Here is a 21230-nt window from a genome sequence, read left to right as displayed (position 1 = left end):
TTGAGATCCGTGGATGAGCCGGGATTTTCCCACCTCTGATCCCCAAATCCCCACTTTTTTCTGGGAGACGCTGCTGGAATGTGAGCCAGGCCTCTTCCCTGGGGTGGGAGCGGCGCCTCGCTCCGTGGTTTTTTGGGAATGGCCGCCATTTCCAGCCCCTTTTCCCCAGCGTTGGGAATTCCCCGGGCTTTTCCTCGTTGTAAATAGCGACCAAACGTCGGTTTTTTGGGAATGTTGGATTGTTCGGGATGGGGTCGGAGCTGCTCATTGGCAATCCCGGTGTGTTGTGAGTTTTCCTGGAATTTTGGGAGGGAATTTTCGGCTTTTTTGGGAATTGTTTTTATTATTTTCAGGGGATTTTTTGGAGGGGGGTGGGTTTGGAGGGAATTTTTGGGGGGGAATTTTCACGGCTGGAGCGCAGCCAAATCCCTGGAAATGGCAGGCATGGAAAACAAATGGGAATCTCTCTAAAAAACCATCCCAAATTCCCGAATTTCCCAACCTCAATTCACCACTTGGAATAAACCCAACTCCTCCTGCCCTTCCCAAGCAGCTTTCTCCGGAATATCCGCCCCTAATCCCGGAGAAACCGCTTGGAAAATCCCAAATTCTCCACCCAAAAAGCCAGGAATACCAGGAGACGCCGGGAATTCCATGGAAATTCCAGAAAATTTGTATTTTCTTACCTCGTGGGAGGCAAAAACACGGAAAATCCTTGGGGAATGTACAGATCCCGCGGGAAAAATCCCTCTGGAAGTGACTTGTATTGCCCAGGAAAGCTGCCGGCTGTGGGAATCCAGCGGCTCCCGGGGTTTTTTGGGAATTTGGGGGCCCGGCAGAGCCACCTTTGGAGTTTTTTGTCTGTTTGGCTTTGAGGAATTTCAATAAAAGCTTTTGATACAAATTCCGCCTCTGGAATTCCTTCCAGGAAAACACCCGGAATGGCAAAGCGGGAATGGCCGGATCGCTGCGAAACGTGTGGCTGCCGGAAAACAAGGAATGGTGGGATGAGCGGGCTGGGAAAGTGGGAATGTGGGGCTGGGAAAGGGGGAATCGGGAGGTGGAAAAAGTGGGAATGTGGGGAGGAAAGAGTGGGAATGTGGAGGTGGAACAGTGGGATTTGAGGGTGGAAAAGTGGGAATGTGGGAAGGGAAGAAGTGGGATTTAGGGGATGGAAAAGTGGGAATGTGGGGAGAGAAAAGTGGGATTTTGGAGGTAGAAAAAGTGGGAATGTGGGGCTGGGAAAGTGGGATTTTTGGAAGGGAAAAGTGGGAATTTAGGGGTGGAAAAAGTGGGATTTAGAGGATGGAGAAGTGGGAATGTGGGAATCCCCCCTCGGGTCCAAAGGCTGCAGTGCAAAATTCCTAAAAACCAGACTAAATCCATCAAAATTCCTCCGGATCTGCCCCGAGGGAATTGTGCTTCCAGCAGAGCCCCGGAATGCGGGGCTGGAGCTGCGGAATCCGGGGGGGCTGGACCCGAAGGAAAAGCTTCCCTGGATTTTAAGGATATCGGGAAAAGGAGGGATCAGCCCCAGGAAATCCTCGGAAAATTCCCAATTCAAATCCGCCCGGAGCGGGTCCTCTGCATCCTGTTCATTCCCATTCCCGATCCCAGATTTTCCTGGGAATTTTAATCTCAATTCCGGTTTTAACTTTAAGCAAGGCCCCACAAAATCCTGGAGAACGGAGCATCCCGAGAAACTCGCGGCTGGGAAGCCTCGAACAAAGGGAAAACTCCGGGAAGCAAAAGTAGGTCAGGATCCTTGGGATGAGCAGGGAGGGCTGGGAAGGGGAAACCGGGAAAGGGAAAAACCGGGAAAAGGGAAAAACCGGGAAAGGAATCATCCCACGGGACCTGGAGAGGGAAGGGGCGGATTCTGCCGGACACCGGAGCGCCCCGAGCCTTTTCCCTGAAATCCTGGAATCCCTGGAAGTGTGAGGGTGGGAAAGGTGCAATTCCAGCCTGGATTTAGGCCTGGGGAAAGCTTGGGAAAGGCTACGGATCGATGGGAATTTGGGCATTCCTGAGGGTCCTGGAGGGGACTGGAAATCCAGGGAATGGGCGGGAGGCTTTGGAATGAAACCAGGGGGAAGGATGGCAGGGAGAAAACTGGGAATTAGGGATTCGCTGCTTGGATTAAACCCTGGAAAACCCAGGGAGCCACCCAGAAATACCCGGAAAATCCACACCTATCCCCATGTCCCGATGTCCCGATATCCCGGTCCTCCGGCACTGGGAAGCCATTCCCTGTGTCCCATCCCTCCATGCCTTGTCCCCAGTCCCTCTCCAGCTCTCCTGGAGCCCCTTTAGGCCCTGGAAGGAGCTCTGAGCTCTCTCTGGATCCTTCCCTTCTCCAGGTGAACATTCCCAGCTCTCCCAGCCTGGCTCCAGAGGGGCTCCAGCCCTCGGAGCAGCTCCGGGACCTCCTCTGGAATTGCTCCAGCAGCTCCAGGTCCTCGGGAATTTGGGATGCGGAGCCAGAGCAGCTCCGCAGGCGGGGACAGCGGGAGATTTGGGATAATCCCGCCGTTCCTGCTGGGAATGATCCCGGCACGCGGCGCCACCGCTCCGTCCCAGCCTCTGGATCCCGTCCTGTCCTTCAAACGGGAATTCCTGCTTGGAACAGCAGCCGGATGGAGACGGGGAAACGCTGGGAAGAGCCGGAGCTGTCACTGGCAGAGGGGAGCCACAGGAGGAGCAGCCGGATCCTGGGGCAAGGCTTTTCCTGGGAATTCTGGCAAATCCCAAACCTTCGGGGAGCCCTTGGAGGAAATCCACGTTCCAAAGGCATCCCTGGAGCCACGTCCTGCTCCGGCCTCCCGAGACCGTGCGGATCGTGCCGGAATTGGCGGGAATGTTCCTGGAGCTCGTTAACCAGCCCCACTCCCAGCCGGAATCGGCCTCGTTTCCATGGATCCAAGGAAAAACGTTGGATCTCCCCTTCCAGGGGATCCCTTGGAGGCCGTGGGATATCAGGAATCTCACCTGGATCCGCACGAGAATTCCAAGATCTCCCTAAGCATCCCTAAAAAATCCCAACCTGGATTTTCCTTCCAGGCCTGAGGCAGGATAAAGCTGGGAACGCATTCCCAACACCAGGAAAAAAACGGGAATAAAGCTTCGAATCAACCCCCGTTTCCATGCTGGCTGCCCTCTGGATGACGAGGAATTTTGACCTGGGAATTTGGGGCCAGGAGAAAACAGGGATGGAATTTTGGGAGGATCTGTGGGAATGGGATGGGAGGAGAACGGAAAGAGAGGGAGTTTCCATGGATATCGGGAAGGAATTCCTGCCTGCGAGCGTAGGAAAGCCCTGGCACAGATTCCCAGAGAAGTTCTGGATTCCCAATCCCTGGAATTTTCCAAGGCCAGGTTGGAGTGTCCTGGGATAGCGGGAGCCGTCCCTGCCTGTGGAATGGGATTTAAATTCCTTTCCATCCCAAATTATTCCAGGATCCATCTGTGGCTGCTCTCCCCTCCGGCCACCGGCGAATCCCTTTTCCAGAGGAGCTCATCCCAGAATTTCCCTTGGGATCCCCCCAACCCTGAGGCGAGAGCAGATCCCCCGGAGCCCCTGGATGGAGAAGGAAAGGCAGGAAGGCGCCGCTGGTATCCTGAAAAGATTTTATTCCATCACTATCCCGTGGGAGCATAAATAATCGGGAATGACAGCACATGGAACGCAGCAGGGAACGCCGGGAACACCGGGAACGCGGGACACGGACGGGACGGAGCCGCACCAGGAGCGCCGGGAATTTCAGCAACTTGGATTGAGTGGAAATAGGGATCTCCAGGAAAAACCAGCAGGATCCGGTGTCGTTCCCTGTGCTCCGGGCAAATTCCATCAATCCCGGGATTGTCCAACGTGCCGAGCCCAGCGAGCGCTCCGGGGGTGTCCCTCGGGATCCATCCGTCGGGATCCATCCCTGGGGCAGCACCCCCAGGAATATCCTTCCCCCTGCTCCGTGGCCCCTTCCCGGCGGGCAGGAGGAGGGAAAATCCCGCTTTTCACAGGCGGAGGGAGCAAAAATCCCTCTCTGGGCGGGAATTCCAGGCGGGTTTTGTTATTTTAAAGGAACTTGGAGCAGATCGCTTCCCATGGGCTGCTCCCGCCACATCCCGGCCGTGCCGCAGCCCCGGCACCGTGGGAAGGATCCCGGGATCCCAGCGTGGGAAGAGTCTTGGGATCCCAACATGGGAAAGGGTCCTGGGATGGATCCCAGGATCCCACTGTGGGAAGGATCCCAGTTTTCCACCATGGGAAGAGCTCCAGGTTTCCACCATGGGAAGGATCCCAGTTTCCCACCATGGGAAGGATCCCGGTTTCCCACCATGGGAAGAGCTCCAGGTTTCCCACCATGGGAAGGATCCCAGTTTCCCACAACGGGAAGGATCCCAGTTTCCCACCATGGGAAGAATCCCGGTTTACCTCAACAGGAAGGATCCCAGATTCCTACCATGGGAAGAGCTCCAGGTTTCCCACCATGGGAAGAATCCCAGTTTACCTCAACGGGAAGGATCCCGGTTTCCCACCATGGGAAGAATCCCGGTTTACCTCAACGGGAAGGATCCCGGTTTCCCACCATGGGAAGAATCCCAGTTTACCTCAACGGGAAGGATCCCGGTTTCCCACCATGGGAAGAATCCCAGTTTACCTCAACAGGAAGGATCCTGGTTTCCCACCATGGGAAGGATCCCAAACTCCCACATCAGGAAGGATCCCAGATTCCCACAAGGGGAAGGATCCCAGATTCCCACACGGACACCCCCTCTGACGATCAAGCCCTTCCCACTTCCCGCCCTTTTCCCAGTTCCGCTCCCGCTGTCACATCTTTGCATAGGAAAAGAAATTAATAGCAAGGAAGCATCGCGCTTTCCCGGGAATCCGCCCGGGCTGGCTCATCCCGACGGAACGGACACGGCTCCGACTTACTGGGAGCCTCCGGGCTTTCCCAGGGATCGGGTTAGAGCGGGATTAGTGCCGGACAAGACGCGCACGACGTGATTCCAGGCTCTCGGCAGCCGCGGATTCTGGAATTGTGTTGTGGGTGAGTGGATCCAAGGAATTCAGGGGCGGAGTAGAAACAAAGGAATTGATTTAGAAAATGTCCCTGGAGTCAATTGTTCTTCGGGATATTCCGGAAGTTCTTTAATTCCAGCTGCAGCTGCCGGATCCGAACGTCCTTCTGCGAGAGCTCGTCCTTCAGCCGCCGGATCTCATCCTGCTGCCGGAAGAACATCCGGAGGAGCTGGAAAAGGAGGATGGAGATGAGGGGATGGAGCTGGTGGGATCACACCAGCCACTCATCCCAGGATTTTTGGGAATGAGCCATAACTCGGCTGATTCTGGGGACAAGGGGATGGATTTGAACTGAAGGACGGGAGATTTTGATGGGATTTTGGGAAGGAATTCCTCCCTGGGAGGGTAGGGAGAGGCTGGGATGGAATTCCCAAAGAAGCTGTGGCTGCCCCTGGATCCCAGGATCCCAGCGTGGGAGAGGGTCATGGGATGGATCCCAGGCTCCCACTCTGGAAAAGGGTCGCAGGATGGATCCCGGTTTTTCTCCCTGGGAAAGGGTCTTGGGATGGATGCCGGTCTCCCACTGTGGGAAAGGTCCCAGGCTCCCACCTTGGGAAGAATCCTGGGATTCTACCATGGAAAAGGGTCCTGGGATGGATCCTGGGCTCCCATCCCTAGAAGGATCCCACACTCCCGCCTCCATTGGGATAGAGATCGGCAGAGCAGTGCCTTTCCAGGTTCATCCCATCCCATCCCATCCCATCCCATTCCCATTCCCATTCCCATTCCCGGGCTGCCCCACCTCGTTCTCTGTGCGGGGTGGGACGTTCTCCAGGAGGTCGATCCCGTTGACCACCACGCTTTTCTTCTCCCTCACCGGCGCCTTGAAGACGATCTTGGAATTCCTCTTGTATCCCTCCTTCAGTGACATCAGGATGGGATCTGAGGGAGAGCCGGCGGATCAGCAGGATGCGGCCCCCTCCTACATCCCAGATATTTTTGGGATACCCCCACCGGTGGCTTTACCTCTGTTGACCCCACTGAGCCACTCGTCCGGGGTCAGGGCCGGCTCCGTGCCCGGAGTCATGGGATAAATGTCCTCCTGGTACGTCTCCGACTGGGAACACGGCAAGAGAAGAGCAATGGCATCCGGGAATGCGCTCCCTGGGCACATGGGAATAATTCCCTCCCCCACGGAGGGGATGAACACCCGGATCGTTGGGAAACGTGGGGCACAGGGAGGAAATTTGGGAAGTGCTGGCTGGAGCAGAGAACCTGGGATGGCATCCTCCACCTAGCCCTGGCCGGCACAGCTGGATTTGCTTCCCGGAAAACCCCGATCCGAGCAATATTTGCATGGAAACAACTCCCAAACCCCAGGGGAGACCGATCCCTCAGGGAAACATTCCCTAAAATCATTCCCGCTAAACCATGGCTGAAAGCTCCCTGGGACGTGTAAGGACGGAGAGGTCCCAGGATGGTGGGAACGGAGCCATCCGTGGGATTGCTCCAAGTGGGGCATCTCCACGGCTCCGGAGCCACCCCAGACCCTCTGGATCCGGCTCATTCCCGCATTCCAGGACTCACCCGCCTCGGGACGATCATGGAGATGGGCTCGATGAGGCCCTTGAGGGTGATGAGTTTGTAGAAACGGAAAACTTCGCAGGCGGAAACGTCCAGGCCGTGCTTCGGCATCACCCCTGCGGAGAGGGACAGGGATCGGCCATCCGCATGGAATTCCCACCATGGAAAAGCCCAACCCATCCCTGCTCTCCACTGGGACACGCGGGGCTCCACTGGATCCATCCTCGTCGTGGCTCTGAGGTGCAGAGCGGGGACGGTGGGAAAAGGATGAGCAGCTTTTATTTGGGATAATCCCGGGAATCCCGGACTGACGGCAAGGTGGGACAGCAGGAATGGTGTCCCTGGATATGGACCCGACCAGGATCCAGCAGCACCGCGTGGGGATCTCCACAGGGATGGGAATGGTGCCCTGCAGGAGCCGAAGCCGATGCTCCGGAGCCGGAATAGCGCCCACCAAATCCAACCCAATCCTAATCCAAATCCAACCCAAACCCAGCCCAATTCTAACCCAAACCCAGCCCAATTCCAACCCAAACCCAACCCAATCCCAATCCAACCCAAACCCAACCTAATCCCATCCAAACCCAACCCAATCCCAATCCAAACCCAACCCAATCCCAACCCAGTCCCAACCCAAATCCAACCCAATCCCAGCCCAATTCCAACTCAAACCCAACCTAATCCCATCCAAACCCAACCCAATCCCAATCCAACCCAACCCCAACCTAATCCCATCCAAATCCAACCTAATCTCAATCCAAACCCAACCCAATCCCAACCCAAATCCAACCCAATCCTAATCCCAACCCAAATTCAAGCCAATCCAATCCCAACCCAATCCCAACCCAAATCCAATCCCAACCCAAATCCAATCCCAACCCAAACCCAACTCAAACCCAACCCAATCCCGATCCAATCCCAATCCAAACCCAATCCAAACCCAATCCAAACACATCCCAATCCCAAACCCAAACCCAATCCAATCCCAACCCGATCCCAGGCCAATCCCAACCCAATCCCAACCCAATCCTAACCCAATCCCAACTCAGTCCAATCCCAATCCAATCCCAATCCAAACCAAATCCAGTCCCAATCCAAACCCAATCCCAATCCCAGTCCCAATCCCAACCCGCTTCCCGGTGCCATGTAATCCAGCACCTTCCCCATGCACCTTTTCCCCGCTCCGGGAAGCGGAGCAGCAGCACGTCCATCCTTACCCAGTCCTTTCTGCGGAGCCGGGGAGCGGAATTCCATGAGATAACTCAGGTAGGGCTTTTCCAAGCCGATCTCGTAGTAGCGGATGTTGCCATCGCCCTGGAGCAGCAGGGAAGAGGGATGGGAATGGATTTGGAAATGAGAAGGCAGATAAAAACCAGGATGAAGAGCATTTAGAGGGCAGGGACAGATGGGATACAGGGAAGGAATTCCTGCCTGGGCTGGAATTCCCAGAGAAGCCGTGGCTGCCCCAGGATCCCTGGAAGTGTCCAAGGCCAGGCTGGCTGGGGCCTGGAGCAGGCTGGGATAGGGAAAGTTGTCCCATGGCAGGGACATCCATGGAACTGGATGAATTTTAAGCTCCCTTCCAATCCAAACCTTTCCATGATATAATTCCAGCCCCAATCCCTGGGCAATGCTGGGGGATTTTCTGGGAATGCCACATCCCGCTGCTCTGCGCATCTCTACCTTCCCAGCCAGGTACAGCATGTGGGTGTCGGCATCATAGAACGGGAAGAGGAGCCCCGAGAGCCCATCGATCTCCTCCTCGATCAGGGGCATGGATAAATCCTCCTGGAAAACAGGAAAATCCCGGTGTTAGCCGTGGCCCGATGGCGGTGCTGAGCGGGAATTCCAGTGGGGATGGAGTGGGGATTTGGCAGGGATGGAGCAGGAATTCCATTGGGGATGGAGCAGGATCCTGGCAGGGATGGAGCGGGAATTCCAGCAGGGATGGAGTAGGGATCTGGCAGGGATGGAGCAGGAATTCCATTGGGGATGGAACAGGGATCTGGCAGGGATGGAGCGGGAATTCCGGCAGGGATGGAGCAGGGTCGGGCAGGGATGGAGTGGGATCCTGGTGGGGATGGAGCAGGAATTCCAGCAGGGATGGAGCAGGATCCTGGAAAGGATGGAGCGGGAATTCCATTGGGGATGGAGCGGGATCCTGGCACCCACCTGGTCCCAGAGGGCGATCTGCCGGGTGTTCCAGCGGGACACTCCCGTGGTCAGGAGCCGTTTCGTGCTTCCCAGGAAAACCACGCGGTTGACGCGGTGGTTCTTGCAGCTGGCCTCCTGCAAGACGGGAATGAGCTCTGGAATTCCCTTTGGATCCAGCTCTCATCCCAGGAAAGCCCCTTCCGTCTCCCCCCTCGCCTCTCCCATCTCATCCCATTTTCCAGCTCTCTCCTTTGGCCAAAAATTCCCATTTTCCTGAATATCAGGGAGAACCCACCATCCTCCTCCTGCACCTTCCCCTTTCATTCCCACCATTTTCCACAAATCCTTAATTAACAACGGAATCAAAGCCTCCAACTCCTCTCCTCGGGATGAGGCCAAGCCCTTCCCATCCTCTCCACACCCAGCCCGGGAACTGGATCCCGCCGCACGGAAAACATCCCACCAGGAGCCCCGCCAGCACCTTACGGACATTTTCAGCCATTCCATAGGATTCTTCCCTAAAACCTCATTCCAACCCCTCCTTCCACGGCACCTGCAGGACCCTCCCGGAGCGCGGCTCCACCACGCGCAGCTTCTTGTCCTTGCAGGTGGTGGCCAGCAGGCTGCCGTCGGCGTTGAAGGACATGCACAGGATCACGTCCGTGTGGCAGTCGATCATCTTCACCGGCTCGCCCACGTCCAGGTTCCAGATCAGCACCTGCGGGAAGGGCCTTTGGAGCCACCCGGGACGGGGGGAGGTGTTCCTGCCCTATGGAAGCTGTTCCTGCCCTATGGAATGTCCCCCTGCTCTGTGGAAGCTGTTCCTGCCCTATGGAATGTCCCCCTGCTCTGTGGAAGCTCTCCCTGCCCTATGGAAGCTGCCCCTGCCCTATGGAATGTCTCCCTGCCCTATGGAAGCTCTCCCTGCCCTATGGAAGCTCTCCCACCCTATGGAAGCTCTCCCTGCCCTATGGAAGCTGCCCCTGCCCTATGGAATGTCCCCCTGCCCTATGGAAGCTCTCCCTGCCCTATGGAAGCTCTCCCACCCTATGGAAGCTCTCCCTGCCCTATGGAAGCTGCCCCTGCCCTATGGAATGTCCCCCTGCCCTATGGAAGCTCTCCCTGCCCTATGGAAGCTCTCCCACCCTATGGAAGCTCTCCCTGCCCTATGGAAGCTGCCCCTGCCCTATGGAATGTCCCCCTGCCTTATGGAAGCTCTCCCACCCTATGGAAGCTCTCCCTGCCCTATGGAAGCTCTCCCACCCTATGGAAGCTCTCCCGCCCTATGGAAGCTCTCCCACCCTATGGAAGCTCTCCCTGCCCTATGGAAGCTCTCCCACCCTATGGAAGCTCTCCCTGCCCTATGGAAGCTCTCCCACCCTATGGAAGTTCTCCCACTCTATGGAAGCTCTCCCTGCCCTATGGAAGCTCTCCCACCCTCTGGAAGGCATGGAATGAGATGAGCTTTAAGCTCCCTCCAACCAAACCATTCCAGAATTCCACGACGCCGCTCTGGCCATCTGCAGGTGACCCCCAGCAGCACCAAAAGCCCGGGAAAACCCTTTGGATCGGCATTCCCGGCAGGCCTGACCTTGTAGTCGTATCCGGCGCTGAGGAGGATGTTGTTGGTGGTCGGGTGCCATTCCACGATCCCGACCCTGCGGCTGTGTCCGTACAGCTCCAGCACCGCCTCCGTCATGTTCCGCTTCAGGCCGCCCTCCGGAATCTCCCAGATCCGCACCTGGAACGCGGTTCGGAACATCCCAACTCCTGTCCTTGAAAGCTCCTTCCCCAAAAAAAAAGCTTCCCCAGCATTTCAGGAATTTTGGGATCAGCCCTGGTGTGGATTGTACCTCAACGATAAATAACGGATTAACGGCGCCGGCATCCCTCGGGAAAAATCCAGCCCGGATAGACGGCCTTATCCAGGCAGGGATTTGAAATCCTCATCCTGAATTCCCGGCTTCTTCCCAGTATCCCAGATCCCGCCCAGCCCTCTACTCCATGGTGAATAAAAGCTTTTCTGGGAAGTGGGAGACGGCTCCCTGTGACTCATGGCCGTGACAGGAATTCTTCCCACTCCGTGTGCTCCCTGCCAGGCTCCCAGCTAATAGAAAATGCCGGATTTATCCGGATGAGGATGAAAAGAGGAGGATCAGGAGAGGCAGGATCGGAACGGGATAAAAACTGGATCATCCCAAACCCCGGCTCTTGTCCTGCAAAACCAGGGATGGATCCCAGTTTTCCCCTTTGCACATGGGATTTTTCCTTTAGGATGCAGCCTTTGGGATGGATCACGGGATCACTGGGGTTGGAAAAGCTCTCCAGGATCATGGAGTCCAAGCTGTGATCGTTTGAACCGGCCCAGAGCGCTGAGCGCCACATCCAGGAATTCCTTGGATACCTCCCGGGATGGGGACTCCAAACCTCCCTGGGCAGCCCATTCCAATGTTTGAGCCTTTTCCATGGAGAAATTCCAAGCTGAACCTTCCCTGGACACATTCCAGCCCTTCCTTGTCCCGAGACCCCAAACCTGACCCTACAAACTCCACATTTCGGGATCCTTTGGGATCAAAACTCCCGGATTTTCCAGGTGAGCTGCTCTAAAAACCACCAGCAATTTTTCCCAGGATTTAGCTCCTCTTTTCCATCTCCATGGAGAAATTCCAACCTGAACCTTCTCTGGGATCCACCCCTGGCTGCTCCCTCCTGTCAGGGACTTGTGGAGAGCCAGGAATTCCTCCCGGATCCCGTTTTTCTCCAGGCTGAGCTTTCCCAGCTCCCTCAGCTGCTCCTTGTGGGAATTACCCTCTGGACCTTTCCCCAGCTTCGTTCCCATCCGGATTTGTATCCGGAAAATAAAGAAAGGGAGGGAATTCCGGCCCAGGAGCCAGGTTGGGCACAGGTTGGGAATTGATTGGCTTTGATCTCCTGGCCCTCAGCATTCCCAAAAGAAATGCCATGGAAGTCCGGGAATAGAGAATCCATGGCATCGGGAGGGTGGATGGATCCGGGAAGCGCATCCCGGCATCCCGGCTCACCGAGGTGTCCTCGGAGCAGGAGGCGATGATGTTCTCAATGAAGGGGTTCCACTTGATGTCCAGCACGTTTCCCTGGTGACCACAAACTTTGGGATAGTTCGGCTCGATCCGGCCGGTCTGGAAGGGAAAATCAAGGAAAACGATGGGAAAACCGTCCAAGTCAGGGAGAAGTTGGTGTTTTCAGGGATGGGAAATCGTTGGAGGAGGGAGAGCCGGCTCAGCCTGGGATGGGCCAAGGCAAGGATTGGGTTTATCCCGTCGGTATTCCCAGCTAGCCAGGGGTCAGGGGTTTCTCCAAACACAGCTCCGTGGAGCTCGGTGGGAATTCACTGAATCACGGAATCGTTGGGGTCGGAAAAGCGCTCCAAGATCCCGGAATCCAACCGTTCCCAGCACTCATCCGTGTCCCCAAGGGCCGCACCCGCAGGGATTTGCAATCCCTCTGGGAACGGGGCCTCCATCCCTGGCCATGGACAACCCTTTCTTTCCATGAGGGAATTTTTCCGATATCCAAAGCTCTCCTTCCACGATGGTCCGAATCCATGGGGAAAGGATGGGAAGAGATTCCAGAGGCTCCAAAGCCCCTGAGGTCAGCTCAGCCATGGGATCACGCGTGAATCCCAGAACTCTGGAACAGTTTGGGTGGGAAGGGACCTTCCAGGAGATCCGTTCCCAATCCCTGCCATGGCCAGGGATCCCTTCCCTAATCCCAGTTTGCTCCAAGCTCATCCAACCTCACCTGGCCTTGGAGCCTTTGGCATTTCCCTCCCAAATTTCGGAAGCGCCCTTTCCCAAGGTGCTCCTTCCCCGGGACAAACCCCAGATTCCGGGATCACCAACTCCTGCTAATCCTAAATCCGTGACCCCACAGGATGGGATCCCTCCGTGCGGATGGAAATCTTTCCCAAGCTTTTATGGAGCCTCCTGGGAAGATTCCCACCGGGATGGGCCATAGGAATCCCTTCCCTTCCCGGGAATGCTCCGGGTCCGGATGCCGCCCCGGAGTCCTTCCCTGCTCCGTGCTGGCTCCATGCCGGATCCGCGCTTGGAGCGCGCGGAATAACTGGGTCAGCTCGGCACAGCCACTGAATATTTCATGGATTTTCCCTGCCGACCTTTCCTGGCTCTGTTTAATGGGAACAAAGGAATGTGCCGACGGAACGCGCCGGGAATTGTGCCCTCGGCAGCTCGGGGAAAGCGGGAGAGCTCCGGGCACTGGGATCAGGGCCAGGGAGAGCCCCGGAGCTGCTGCTCCCAAGGTTTCTCAGGATTCATTTGCTCGTTTGGAAGCAGCATCCCGAGCTGCAGGAAGGAATTTGGGAAGGAAAAATTCCTTCCGAAGCAGGAAAGCCGGGAATATTGGTGATTCCTTAGTTCTGCATCCCAGAACCACCAGTGAATTCCTGGGATGCAATTCCCGGTTTTATCCAAGGGCTTGGCTCATTCCCCTTTTCCCGAATTTCCGATTTGCTTTGCCGTGACTTTATTCACCCCCCGGCTACCACAGGAATTCCTGTGGAATTCCAGGTGGATGGAATTTTTAACGGCACAAATTAAAATCCCACCGCTTCTATTTGGAGGAATGGGCCGAGCGAATTCCTTCGAAAAGAAGATTCAATGGATTTTCCCCAAAACTGATCAGGATTTTAAGAGGAAAACACCGAGTCTGATTTTTAGGGATCGTTTCTTCCAAAGAAATCCGGAATTTCGATTCATATGGGTTGAGCACAGTGGGAAAAGGACAAGGAATGTGCCATTCCTCGGGCGCCTGGAAAAGGGAAAGGAAAACCAAAGGCAATAAAAGGGGAAAAAGCCGGGAATATTCCTGGATTCCGGCTGCGTTTCCCCGTTTTTCAGCGGGACCTTGCCGGCAGCCGGGAGTTAATCCAAGGTGAATCCTAATCCCTGGATCCCTGATCCCCAGTTGAGGGAAGCGCAGTGACCCAGATTCCGGCCCTGCAGGGACTCTCCCGGCTCCGGCAGCTCCGAGGTTTTCCATGGAAAAGGCTGAAAGGAGGAAATCGTGGGAAAGGGAAAAGAATTGGGGTTCCATTGGGAAAAGGGAGAATTCCTTGGATAAATTGTTCATTTTGGGATTGGGGGCGGAGAGGGAATTCTTTCCCTGGGAATGGCCGGAATGCCAGCAGGCAGAGGGATGGAAACTGCCTGCATTCCGGAGTCTGGGATGGAATTTTCCTCCGTGATGGGAATCCAGCAGGAATTTCCCCGTCGGATCCATCAGCACCGGATCCAAGTGTTGGGAAGAATCCCTTGGAGCAGCACAACCGCTCTGGCCACGGCTGAGTCTCACTTTTCCCGGAAATCCATCCCACAGGAGCCTTGGAGAAATCATTCCAATATCCTCAATTCCCAAAATCTGCTTTCCCCTTGGAAAACCCAACCTGGCAGCGCTTCCGGAGCCTCCCATTCCCTGGAGAGCTCCACAAAGGTGGAAAAAATCCCTGTATTCTGCTCCATCCTTCAATCCCACATGGAAAACCTCAGCCACGGAAGCAGCATCCAGCCGGCAGCGCCTCCGGATCCCATTCCCGCATGGAAAATCCCATTCCCGCATGGAAAATCCCGTTAAGCGAGGAGCAGCCCCCACCCCTCCAGGGCCGCTCTTCCCATTCCAGCGGCTTCTCCGGCTGCTCCCTGATCGGCTCCAGGAGCTGGATCAGGGAAGTGCTGCCAGAGCCGGGGGGCATTTCCCAGGAAATCCTGGAGTCTCCAGGGGCTGGAATTCGGGATAAATCCATTCCCTGGCTTTTCCAAGGATCTCCCTCCTCCTTGGGAGCCAAAGAGGAGGAAATCCCACGGAACTGAGCTCATTCCCACTTTTCCTGTTGTTCCCCGGGAGCAAATCCCGATCCCAGCTGGCTGCTCCCTCCTGTCAGGGAATTCCAGAGGGGGAAATTCCTCATCCCCCTTTTCTCCAGCCGCTTTCCCAGCTCCCCAGATCCCGGTTTTCCAGCCCCTTTCCCAACTCCGTTCCCTTTCCTGGACAAATTCCAGCCCTTCCTTGTCCTGAGGCCCCAAACCCCACCCTACGAACTCCACATTCTGGGATCCTTTGGGATCAGAATTCCCGGATTTTCCAGCTCAGTTGCTCTAAAATGCACCAAAACTTTTCCCGGGATTTAGCTCCTCTTTCCCATTATCCCCAGGCCAAAAAGCAGGGAAGAAATCTGCCCTTTTTCCCCGGGATGAAGGTTGAAATCCATGGAATAGAATCCCTCTTAAATTAAGGATAAATCCCATCACATCCCATCAGCTCCCTGGATCCCACTGGGAACAACCCTGAGGAGCTGCCGGAGCACAAAAGCTGCATCCCAGATTTTCGGGATCAAAGCCACGCCAGGAGCAGGAAAAGAGGCTTTTCCCTCTTTTCCCTGTTTCCCTTTTGCACCTTTTCCCTCGGCTTTTCCAGCCAGGTGCATCCAGAGGGAGAAACCCGGGAATTCTCCTGCCTCCCGTGGCATTTGGGGCTCCAAAGCGGCTTTTCCCTGCTCCAAGGGCCGTGTCCGTGTGGGAATGCTGGGAACGGGCATCGAGCCCTGGGATGGGAGCTCCAGCTTTGTATCCATGGAAAACGGAGCTGCTGGGATGAGCTGGGAGTGGGAGGAGCCTCTCCCAGCACGGCTGAGCCGTGGGCCACGTTCCCAAGGGATCGGGGGCTGCTGGAATCTCATCCCAGCCCAGGAACCTGGCACGGGATGAGCTCTGGGGCTCCACGACAAAGCCAAAAGGATGGAATTTAGGGATGGGATTTAGGGTTGGGATTTAGGGATGGGATTTAGGGATGGGATTTAGGGATGGGATTCCTCTCCAGCTCCCAGATTTTAGGGATCAAAGCCATGCCAGGAGCAGGAACAAAAGCTTTTCCCTCTGTTCCCTGGGTCCATCCCCATCCCGGGAGCCTCCGGAGGCAGAGGGAGATGGATGAGAGTTGGGAGATGGATGAGGCTGGAATCAGAATTCCAGAGGCATCCCGGCCCCCCTCCTGGGGCCCTTTATCCTTCTGGATCCATGGGGGTATTCCAATGGGATGGGCGATTTTTCCTGGCTCATCCCTGCTTTTCGTGGTTCATGGATAATCCTGATCTGACCTCTCAGGAATTCCTTGTTCTCCCGGGCCCTGGAATGTTCTCAGGCCCTCGGGATTATTTTGGGAATCTGCTCCTTGGCACCACAATGGGAGCTCCCAGTGACATTCCCAAATGCCGGAGCTGGCTCCTGGGATTCCCTGGATGAGCCGTGCCCAGCTTTCTGCAGAAATTCTATTCCCAAATTCCGGGATAGAAACCTTGGGAAAGGCTCTGAAGGCTCCATGGGAAGCGTTTTCCCCATTTCCCTAAAAATTCCCAAACACCCCCAGGATTTCTGGATAAAATTTCGGGATTAATTTCCCCCCCCTTCCCAGGATTTGTTTATCCCAGAAAAGGAAAAGCTGGGCTTAAGCTGTTGATTAAAAAGCCAAAAAGCCCCATAAATTCCCATTCCATGGGATTAGGGACATCCCAAAGAAATCTCAGGAATGAGCAGCCCTGTTTTCCCGGGATTCCTGTGGATTCCAGCCGGCAGAGGGGGCAGGAAAAGCTGGGACAGTGCCGCAATTCCCGACCTCGCTTCCTTAGGCTCAACCTCCGGCTTAGCCGCAGACTGAATTCCCGATTTCCCGTCCCGCATCCCTCATTCCCGACCCTTTCCTGCTCTGCTCCGCTCCCAGCATTCAAATCTCATCCCGATTTTTTCCTTGGGAGCGATCCAGGTGTTTAAAGCCAGGTGGATGGCAGGGCTGGGATTCCTGGAGAATTTTTGGGATATCAGCTGGAGCAGCAATGCTGAAGAATCAGGGATTTTTTAGGAGCCTCAGGAATTCTTTTGCTGATGTTTAAAGGAATTTTCTCCCACAGACTAAAACAGGAAGAGGAAAATCCCAGGAAATTCCTTCAGGGAATCTCCCGTATCCAGAGTTTAAGGGGGAAAAGCTCCAAGGACGTGGGAATTGGAGCAGAGGCCGGAGAGAATCCTGGATTTTGTTCCTGCAGGAAAAATTCCCGCTGCTTTGGAAGGCGGGAACTTTGGGAAGAGAACATGGAAGGGAATCCAGGGAAGTTTGGGAATTCCATGTGCTGTCCCATCCCAAATCCAGCCTTTTTCCCATCCCAAATCCAACCCTGCCCCATCCCAAATCCATCCCTGCCCCATCCCAAATCCTTCCCTGCCCCATCCCAAATCCATCCCTGTCCTATCCCAAATCCAACCCTGTCCCATCCCAAATCCATCCCTGTCCTATCCCAAATCCTTCCCTGTCCTATCCCAAATCCTTCCCTGCCCCATCCCAAATCCATCCCTGCCCCATCCCAAATCCATCCCTGCCCTGTCCCAAATCCCGCCCTGTCCATGGATGCAATGGGATGAGCTTTCAGGTCCTTTCCCACCCAAAGCATTCCAGGATTCCGGGATTCTCCCATCACTATGGAGCGAATCCCGCAGATCCCGATGCCGGTGCTCTCCTTCCCCCGCTCCCTTGGGATATTTTCACCCCGGAGCTGGGAAGAGCCTCATTCCCAACGGCCAAGGCTCCGGAATGTGGGAAGAAGGAGGAGCCAAGCTCCCTCTTCCCAAGGCTCCCATCCCCTTGGATCGCTCCATGAAAACGCCGGGAGCCGGATTTGGGATTCGGGATGTGCGGGAGGAGCATCTGGCGCAGCCCAGATCCCGGGAGCTTTACTGAGGGCAAAATCCAGGGAAAGGATCCAAAAATACGGCGGCAAATCCACGGAGCGGCGCCCGGTATCCGGGTTACCTCCATTAGCTGCTAATTATGGATCCCAATTAATTCGTGAGCTGCTGAATTCCAAGGAAAATGAGTTTCTCCTTAATGAGCTAATCAGGCTCCAGATAAAAACCCCTTAGAATTTATGAACTCCTCTCGCCGCGGAGCATCCAGGGCCGCTCCAGCCGGGATTGATGGGCCGGCTATGCCAGGATTTCCAAGGATCCCTTTGGAACAGGTGGCAAAGGGCATCCCGGCTTTTATCCCACTGTGATTTTGCCAGGGAAAATGGGGATTTGCTGGGAATTTGGGGTCGTTCCACAGGATTCGGGATGCAGAGGGTGCGGAAGGAGCAGGGATGGGGATGGAGCCGGAGCGCTCCGGGTGCTCAGACAAAGCTGCCGGGGATTTTTTTCTGGGAATATTAATGAGGCTCAAGCTGTGCTCGGCAATTAAATCCTGATTGGAATTCCTTCGAATTCCTTCCATCTGGAGCGGCTCCCGGAATGAAAGAGGAATTCGGGAGAGGCGGGAATGCTGCACAGGGAAAGGAATGATGGGATGGGGAGAAACAGGGAGAGCTCCTCCATTCTCCCAGCTTCCCTTCCCGGCTGGAATTTGGGGATTTGGGAATTTGGGAATTGGGTGTGGCCCTGGATTTGGTGTCCGGGAGAACGGGAGACGCTCCATGTGTGGAGTGTCTTCATGGAATGTGGGATCGGTGCATCCGTAGGGAAGGGAATGCCACTCTTCCGTGGGAATGCGGCTCTTCCAGGGCAAAATTCCTCCTGGGAATGAGCCTGGGAGCTCCTTCAGGTGCCCAGGGTGGGATGTGCATTCCAGCTGGGAATGCAGGAGAATCCCAGGGCAGTGCCCAAATTTTGGGAGCGAAGCAAAGAATCCAAGAATCCCAGAATCCTGGGATTCGGGTGGGAAGGGATTTTATCCCATTCCAATGGCCCAGCTTGCTCCAAGCCGGCCTTGAACATTCCAAGGATGGGGGAGGCACGGATTCTCTGGGAATCTGTGCCAGGGCCTCACCTCCCTCCTTGGAAAAATTCCTTTGATCCGATTTTAACGGATTCTCTTCCTGCCAAAACCCTCCCCCTTCCCTATCCAAGGTAAATTCCAGGCTCAAGGTCGCCGCCGCCGCCGGACTGACGGGAATTTCAACTTGAGATGGAGCAGATCCCGGGGAAATTCCTGGGAAAGGCCAAAGGGAATCTTGGATGGAGATGGAAAAGGAAAAGCACAACGGGAGAAGGAGGAAGATCCTGGCAGGATCAGGGATGAGTGGGATCAATCCCGCTTTTCCCATGGAAAGGAGCTGTTCCAGTGCCCGAGCACCCTCTGGATGAGGAATTTTCCCAAATATCCAACCTGAAATCCCGAAGGGCTCCAGCCGTTCCCTCGGCTCGTGGAAAGCCCAACTAAAGGGATGAGAGGCTCCAACAAGGAGCCGCGTCCTCGGAATTCCGGGATCCGAGCGGCACCGGGATGGGACTGGGCGGAGACATTCCCGGTGTCCAAAATGCCGGAAAAACTCCCCGAGAGATTCCAAAAATGCTTTTATGGGATGCTTAAATTCTTCCTAAAAAACCCCAATTCACCCCAATCCCGCCCCGTCCCATCCCAAATCCAGCCCCGCCCCATCCCAAATCCATCCCTGTCCCATCTCAAATCCCGCCCTGTCCCATCCCAAATCCCGCCCCATCCTATCCCAAATCCCATCCTTATCCCATCCCAAATCCAGCCCTGCCCCATCCCAAATTCAGCCCTTTCCCATCCCAAATCCATCCCTGTCCCATCTCAAATCCCGCCCTGTCCCATCCCAAATCCCGCCCCGTCCTATCCCAAATCCCATCCTTATCCCATCCCAAATCCAGCCCCGCCCCATCCCAAATCCATCCCTGTCCCATCCCAAATCCCGCCCCATCCTATCCCAAATCCATCCCTGCCCTATCCCAAATCCAGAATTCCTAAAAAACTCCAAATCACCAATTCACCCCACAGAAAATGCCGGGAAAAGCAGCAGGGATTGGGACACTTTGGGATGGCTCCAGCTGGGAATTCCCTTCCCAAATCTCTCATGGGATGATGAGGAAACCCCAGGAATACCAGCAGGGACTGGAACACTGTGGGATGGCTCCGGGCGGGAATTCCCATTCCCAGAAGCCCCAAGGAAACCCCAGGAATACCAGCAGGGACTGGGACACCGTGGGATGGCTCCGGGCGGGAATTCCCATTCCCAGAAGCCCCAAGGAAACCCCAGGAATACCAGCAGGGACTGGGACACCGTGGGATGGCTCCGGGTGGGAATTCCCATTCCCAGAAGCCCCAAGGAAACCCCAGGAATACCAGCAGGGACTGGGACACTGTGGGGTGGCTCCAGCCAGGAAATCCCATTCCCAGAAGCCCCAAGGAAACCCCAGGAATACCAGCAGGGACTGGGACACTGTGGGATGGCTCCAGCCAGGAAATCCCATTCCCAGAAGCCCCAAGGAAACCCCAGGAATACCAGCAGGGACTGGGACACTGTGGGATGGCTCTGGGCGGGAATTCCCATCCGGAATCTCACCTGCTCCAGCGGGATGACGAGGAAGGAGCCGCCGCCGGCGCTCTCGGTGACGATGGCGAGGAAGCGCGCGTTGACGGCGCAGAAATGGTTGTCGTGGACGTTCTTGGTGATGGGAACGCCGTCGAAGCAGTGCTCCCGGCTCGCCGCCTTCCCGTAAACATTCCGGAACTTGGAGCTGCGGTACTGCGGCCGCCATGACATCTGCGGGGAAGCGCAGGGATCAGCGTTCCCACGGAAACGCCGCGCGCCCGGCCGCTCTCCCGTCTTTAGCTGCTGGAAGGGTTGGGATGGCCCCATTCCAACAGGAACATTCCGGATGGATTTAAGCAGCCCCCCAGTGCTGGAATGGCTCCCAAAAGGCTTGGAAAGATGGCTCAGCATTCCCAAAAAACCCATTCCTGCTTGCTCTCCCATTCCTATTTCAACCTGGCGGGATATGGAAATGTTGGGATGGCCCCGACCCACCCTGAACATTCCTGGAAAATCTAAGGGATCCCCCTGGAGCGAGGAGCAGCTCCCAGAAGCTCCGAAAGCCTCGGTGCCACTGCAGAATTCCAGCTGCTCCCCTTTGGAGCGGGAATGCTCAGCTGGGCTGCGCCGGCTGCACACGACAATGGAATTAGGGCTTGGAATGTGCCGGCTTGGAAATGGATTGGCCTGGATGGCGGCAGAGCGGGAATTGGAGCGGGATGGGAGCGCTTAGGGAGCGTCGGGAAGCGGGAATATTCCATGGTCATTTTTCACACGGAGCAGCACAGGAGCCAGCGGGGATCCCAAGGATCCACCAGCAGATCCTGAAAGCTCTGCTATCCTAAGGATCCACCAGCTGATCCTGGTGGATGAGGGATCCCAAGGATCCACGAGATGATCCTGAAGAATCAGGGATCCCAAGGATCCATTGCCTGATCCTGGAAGCTCTGGTATCCTAAGGATCCATCAGCTGATCCTGGTGGGAAAGGCATCCCAAGGATCCATGAGATGATCCTGAAGAATCAGGGATCCCACGGATCCATCGCCTGATCCTGGAAGCTCAGGCTTCCTAAGGATCCATCACCCGATCCTGGTGGA

General features: G+C 55.8%; 1 protein-coding gene across 5 annotated transcripts in view; it reads right to left on the bottom strand.

Annotated features, from left to right (window-relative positions):
- Positions 1-3610: 3610 nt before the first annotated feature.
- Positions 3611-21230, bottom strand: part of CORO2B (coronin 2B) — a 31773-nt gene continuing 14153 nt past the window's right edge. For 4 of the 5 annotated variants that reach the window (XM_048317743.1, XM_048317739.1, XM_048317741.1 and 1 more), the window contains 12 exons: positions 20163-20363; positions 11803-11919; positions 10353-10502; positions 9315-9479; positions 8780-8896; positions 8291-8395; positions 7825-7921; positions 6611-6723; positions 6050-6140; positions 5826-5965; positions 4659-5252; positions 3611-4558 (listed from right to left, as the gene is read on the bottom strand). In XM_048317743.1, the coding sequence (XP_048173700.1) occupies positions 5121-5252; positions 5826-5965; positions 6050-6140; positions 6611-6723; positions 7825-7921; positions 8291-8395; positions 8780-8896; positions 9315-9479; positions 10353-10502; positions 11803-11919; positions 20163-20363 (1428 nt within the window). In that variant the 3' untranslated portion in view covers positions 3611-4558; positions 4659-5120. The remainder of the gene's footprint in view (positions 4559-4658; positions 5253-5825; positions 5966-6049; positions 6141-6610; positions 6724-7824; positions 7922-8290; positions 8396-8779; positions 8897-9314; positions 9480-10352; positions 10503-11802; positions 11920-20162; positions 20364-21230) is intronic. The other variant, XM_048317740.1, reaches the window with a different exon arrangement.

Source organism: Corvus hawaiiensis, chromosome 13, assembly GCF_020740725.1.
Source record: "Corvus hawaiiensis isolate bCorHaw1 chromosome 13, bCorHaw1.pri.cur, whole genome shotgun sequence".
Classification (NCBI taxonomy): domain Eukaryota; kingdom Metazoa; phylum Chordata; class Aves; order Passeriformes; family Corvidae; genus Corvus; species Corvus hawaiiensis.
This window is presented reverse-complemented; position numbering and strand designations above follow the sequence as displayed.